Source organism: Toxotes jaculatrix, chromosome 3, assembly GCF_017976425.1.
Source record: "Toxotes jaculatrix isolate fToxJac2 chromosome 3, fToxJac2.pri, whole genome shotgun sequence".
Lineage (NCBI taxonomy): Eukaryota > Metazoa > Chordata > Actinopteri > Toxotidae > Toxotes > Toxotes jaculatrix.
The window spans coordinates 15,038,217-15,044,216 of NC_054396.1; the positions used below are offsets into that span (position 1 = coordinate 15,038,217).

At 42.1% G+C, this 6,000-nt stretch overlaps 1 protein-coding gene across 1 annotated transcript; it reads right to left on the reverse strand.

Annotated features, from left to right (window-relative positions):
• Window positions 1–287: 287 nt before the first annotated feature.
• Window positions 288–3,788, reverse strand: LOC121179925 (PAK4-inhibitor inka2-like). The gene is made up of 3 exons (XM_041035072.1): window positions 3,630–3,788; window positions 3,488–3,521; window positions 288–1,776 (listed from the first exon to the last, which is right to left on the reverse strand). Exons 2-3 carry the CDS (start codon window positions 3,503–3,505, stop codon window positions 781–783), a joined length of 1,014 nt encoding a protein of 337 aa, XP_040891006.1. The 5' UTR covers window positions 3,506–3,521; window positions 3,630–3,788; the 3' UTR covers window positions 288–780.
• Window positions 3,789–6,000: the final 2,212 nt, after the last annotated feature.

Here is a 6,000-nt window from a genome sequence, read left to right on the forward strand (position 1 = left end):
CCACTTTCTGCACGGACACATGGGGAATTACCTCATCAGGCACACAGCGCTCTGTGTTGATACAGCCTCTGTTTCTGGCCTGTAAATAGATTCGTTGTCCTGTTTAAAGCCTCTCTAAAGGATTCAACTTTTCGTTGGGTAAGAGGAGAACTTTTTTGAGAACACTGAGTCCCTTGGTATCAAAGGAGCGTGCTCCAAACCGTGTTCTAATATGGACTTTACCAACTCAAATGCCCTTATTAGTTCTGGAATGACAACAAGTGTGCACATTTGAGATATGGTCGTGTTTTGAATTCATCTTTTTTATTTAACAGCAGTTACACTAAACCGTGCATCCTCAAACTCCATCATGTACTGTATGCCCAGAGTATTAAATTACTAATGATAACAAATGAACCCACATTCGTCTGTTTCACTGCAGAAATAGTTCTTTAACTAATCCAGCAGTGAGGAGTCACTCTCTTACTGTAATGAATGCTGTAATGAAACTCAGATGACTATTCTACTGACTATGGCTTCATTCAAATAAATAATGTGTTCAAATGTTATCAGGGAATTCCAGATAACATCAACCAAAATATACCTTGTATCACATGCATGACATGAACAATATTAATAGTACGTAGAGTTTAAATTATGAGAACATTTTTATTTTCAATAGCTTAATCACAGCATATAAAAAGTGAAATAAAAACCAGTCATAAGTCAGAACAGTCAAAAATAAAGTGACTCTGAGGATTGTCCATCTGTCTGTACATGGCTTTACATGCAAACTGGGCGTCAAATGTAGCCGATGATGTCTTTGCAGATAATGGGCTGTCGGCTGCCTGATTTCATGAGGCCCGCAAAGTGGTAAAAATCTGTGTCCAGCTCGTTAATACCTGAGAGGGACTGGTGGAAAAAGGGGACTTTGGGCTGTGAGGACACAACTGGACAGGACAAACGTTTTGGAGCATTTGCAGTTCTGTTAGCGTGAGCAGAGTCTGTGGATCTCATCCTCACTCTGTCCTCTACACTCTTAGAAATTCCTGCTAGTTTCCTTCTCATGTTGACAAATAAACCTCTTCCCAGTCTACGTCTCGAGCTTGGCTTGGGGTCAGTGGGTTCAGGGCAATCTGGCAAGTCCATCCAATTCTGTATGAGGTCTGCAAAGCTGTTGTCGCCCAGAACCAGAGGCTGGCGGTTGCGTCCCCGGGTCAGTAAAGAATTTGTCCAGTCCTCCGGGTCGCTGACCTCAAACGATGTCCACCTCTCTAGACAGGCATCAGAGGTGGACTTAGGTCGAATACGTCCACTTGGTGCTCTGTTTGTGCGGAGGCAGGCTGAGGAGGACACTCGCACATTCCTCGTCCTCCTGAGAACAACCCCTTCATCTTGCCATGACGCCTCAGAGTAGCCTGAATCAAACTCCAGACTCTTCTGACTGCTGGGAGAGCCCAGGCCCAGTCTGAGGCTCAGGCCCAGCCGGCTGCTTGAGTCGTCATCTTCTTCCTCCTCCTCCAGCGGACTCGCCAGGCAGCAGGCAGAGTCGTAGGTACTGGCCGTGCTGGCATCAGATATCCGCAGGCGTGTGCGCTGTTCTCTCTGCAATGCTCGCTGCTGACAGGCACGTGCCACGGCAGAGTGGCGCGCCAACTCTGGGAGCTGGGTGCTGATGGGAGCGAGGGGGCGTCTGGCTGCAGGGCAGGTCTTCCGCAGTTGTTTCAGGTCTTGCAAAGACCTCATCATATACTGCATGTGCTCCCGTAAGCAGTCGCCTGAGTCACGTAAGCAAAGCTGAGGAGACAAAAGAGAAAGAGTCAGGCAAAAGTTGGTAGTAAATCAAACTCCACACCACATCAGTGAGCTAATGCAGGTGACAGGAAAATTCTAGTGAACTGTTGCGGATGGCTCTAATAATAACAGGAGTTGAGTAAATGCAGAGTATCACCAGGCCTGCTTCATGGGCACGCTCAGGCTTGCTCGCAGTGAGTTCCAACCTATCAGAGAACACCTTTCCTCTTATTGTAATCCTGAAGGCCAGCCGACCTGCTGTTCAAAGGTTCGTCAATAGACAGATTTCAACACAAAGCAAATTTAGATGTCCGTTAATTTACTCGACCACACCAACAACTTGAGTGAACGCCCTATTTTCATTGACTCAGGAGTGATTCAACTGACAGCCCAGGCAGAGGTTATTACAGAGAGATCAATGTCTAACCTCAACTATTTATCTACATAGTGAGACGACTCCATGGCCAAAGTAAAAACATCTGCGGTGTATCAAGGAGAAACTGGGCTCTTGATTTAGTTACAGGGGTCCTGTCTCTTTAAGGGCGCAGCTCGCTTACCTATGAAATTCACCAGTGACATACTAAGGAATATAATACTCCTGTTTCCTCTCTGACTCACTGTGCTGATTGGTCAGAATCAGCCAGTGAGCGACGGTGGCTCACTCTCAAACTCAAACAGGGCACAAGAGATCATGTGACAGTGTGTGTGTGAGAGTTTAAGAGCAGAAATGAAGCAAAGAAAGAAAGAAAGATGAGACCAATTCTTTATAAACATAGACTGTGACATGATTAACAAATCTTATTGGCTTTATAGGAGAATGTAAGATTTTTTTTTTATATGGGACAGTTTGCTTCATTTTGAATCTTTTTAACAGAGTTGAGAACAACACTGTGACTTCGAGACGGTGCAAAAAAAGCCTCCAGCTAAGTGTGATGCTACCATAAAATATAAGAGACCGAGGTGACGAAGAGGTGAGATATGTGGGCAGAATCAGCAGAGGAGAAACACGGGATACGGGTTCATGTGGCCGTAGAGGTCACATCCAACACAAGCCGACATAACAGTACGCTTCTTTCCTCCGATGCTGCCACTACACTAACCTTTGAACCTGTACGACCTCTCTGCTCTGAGTCTACACTGTCCCATTAAAGTATTTGACCCTGCTGAGGGACCTTCTGCTCCCATTTTGTTTTCATCATAACTCTGCTAGATGCCTCTTGGGTACTTTCTCATGAAGAACTTGAGAAAGTACCCAAGAGGCACATGGTCATGCACAAAGCAGGAAATGTGAGGCATATATGAAAAAAAGAACAGACTACAGAATGGTTTATTATATAATGAACCCAAACTGAGTTTGTACTCGTGTTCATAATCAGTGCATGCCTGCTTAATACTTCTACGTCTCCATGTGCTGTATTAAAAACATATGAAGAGAGTCATCTGCCATCATTTACTCCAGCAAATGTTGTGAACAAACACACGGATTCACAGTACAGAGGCATTCGAGCATCACTGACGGTTCAGCCTCCTGCTGCAGTGCTGCACCAGCAGATGTTAACTCCATATGTTGGAAGACAACCGGACTAAGCTTCTGTTCAGATCAACCCAAATGTAGTTCAACGTTTACTGTCCACTGTATTTGTAAAAACAAAACAAAACAAAACGCCAGCACATATGTTAAAAAATAAAGTTTATATAGAGAAAAGGAACTCACCATTTCTTTTCCTCTCATCGGTAAAGTTTAATTCCTGCAAGAAAAATTATAGACCGCTTATAGATAGTTTTAAAACAAGACCACAGAAACAATCGCTGTGTAAAAAGAAAAAATAAAACATATAAAAGTAGTCAACACTCACCTCTGATGCGACAGATTCCGTCCACGGGAAATAATTCGTCCCATGAAGAGGAAAATGTCCCGCTTCGTTTAGATGTGTCACCAGTCTAACTGAGCTCTGTAGCCGACAGACCACAGGCAGATGTGCTGAGTGAGACTTTCAGTCTTGTTCGCCTCCTTTAACAGCTCCGCGCTCAGCAGCCTGTTACGGCCGCTCGTGTCTGAATGAGCCAATCAGAGCGCAGGAAGCTAACAGAGCTCGTTCCCAAACCCTGCAGAGCTGAGAACAACTGCAAGAGCTGCAACGAGGACGAACACATGATTCTGATCTCAGGCCAGCACGGGATTAAAAAAAATAAAGAAATAAAGAAAAAACATTTTTTTAAATGTCTTGCTTGATTTAACAAAGGGGAAATAAAATGACTGCCAGGGTTAAACTCATTTCTCATGGTGCTTACTCTGTTTCTGTCCGTGATTAAACTTATGATATGATACAAAAATTTAAGAAAATTTTGTCCACCAAGCTAAAGTGCTATGTCCCAAAGCCCAAGGTAACATCTTCAAATAGCTTTTATTTTTGTTTGTTTGGGTTTTTGTTTTTTTTTTCATTTTTTCCACATCAAATGAGCAATTAAGTGATTATTAAACTTTCTGTCCATCAACTAATCAATCAATCTACTAATTGTCTCATTTCTTATTCTGATGCCTTTGTGTAATTGCACCTTGTAAAAAAATGCAAGCAAGATATGTTTTTATTTACAAGCAATTTTTTCTCTTTGGCATATTTTTTTAGGTTTGGTGAAATCCAAACCTTTGCTCTCCCTCTTCTGGCTGCTTGCAATTTTAGTCATTTAACTAAAGCTTGTCCTACTGTTGGCTCAGTTGTAAATCACTTAGTCAGACTGTAAACAAAATGGCTAAATGTAAATGTAGTAATCTGCACTCTAATTTGGCATTGAGCCCGTAGCCCTGACAGTTGTGTGGCACTCGACTTTCCATTCACACTATTCAGTGAATGGATGTTTATGCAAATCCGATGGGCTAACAGGATCGTTCGTATGCCCATTACTGTTGGGGAGTAATCCAGATCTGATAGCCCGCTGTTCAAGTGCAGATTTATCTCCACAGCAAGTTCAGCATTAACATACAGGTACTTGTGGCGTGTCCTGACCTGCTTAACCAACATGACCCACTAACACAACTGTAATGTGAGCAACATGTGACATACAACCTTTGACATTATGACATTATGATTAACTTGATCACATTTAATGTCTCACAGGCATAGATTCATCGATGTATAGTTTTCATTTGAGTTTGAGCACTTTAATACAGAAAGCTATCATATGATTTTTCCCTATTTAATTCTCTGTATGGTCCTTGCACTTGTTTGAACATAAAGCTTTACTATACAGTATAAGCTACACTACAGACTAACATCAGAGTATGAAAACAGTAGTGTGTCAGAGTCTTCAGGTTGTGAAGGCGTTCATTTGTACCAACATCACCATTAAGGATGGTGCCTCCTAAAGCCCTCCACCAGTCCCATACACTCTACATTATGCATTAAGTAATTACAATAGGCTGCTAATGGAATTGTATTTCAATTTTCTACTCAGGCTGGCCTTTATCCTCAGCATCTCTGCTTTTCCAAATGCCTAATGGATTTAATTATTGTACGAGTTTATGAACACAATCCTTGGCCATTAAGGTCACCGGTGAATTGTTAACTCTCCTTCTTTGCAGCACTTGATTTTGTAATCACTGTGATGTTGTGCTACCAGTTTTCTCTCGACATCACATTTGTAAACAGTGCAGTGGTGACAGCCATTAACGCTGAGTCCTCAAGTAGCCAAGTCTGCGGTAAAACACAGTTTTACAGCAGTAAGTCTCGTTTCATCCAGTCTGTTTACCCTGCTCTGTTGTGTTTCTGCAATGTCAGGATGGAGATTTGAAGCATTTTGTATGTGCCTATTACTCACTGAGTCTGACAGACACTGATTGCCATGATTCATAGCTTCACTGCATTGCCAATTCATTTAAGCCAAAATTTAATCAGAAACATTTTGAAACACTTTGAAAGCTTTAAAAAAAATCTGTAGTTGAGAACGTTTTACCAAACTGAACATAACAGAACATGAGAGAACATCTTTCATTGTCCAAGTACACAAAAAGAGAAATCTTACAGTTGTGGATGGAAGAGTGGGGCTGGTGGAGTCACCAGATGTAGAGCTGCAGTGCCCCCTAGAGAAAGTACAGCTGAAGAGTTTCTGATTAAAAAACAAAAAAAAAGAGAGAGACAAGGAAAAAACAACAGTGTTAAATGATCTTGTACAGTGAAGAATTATTAATAACACCTCTGGCTGTCAGGTGATAAGGTTTAACTGTATCAA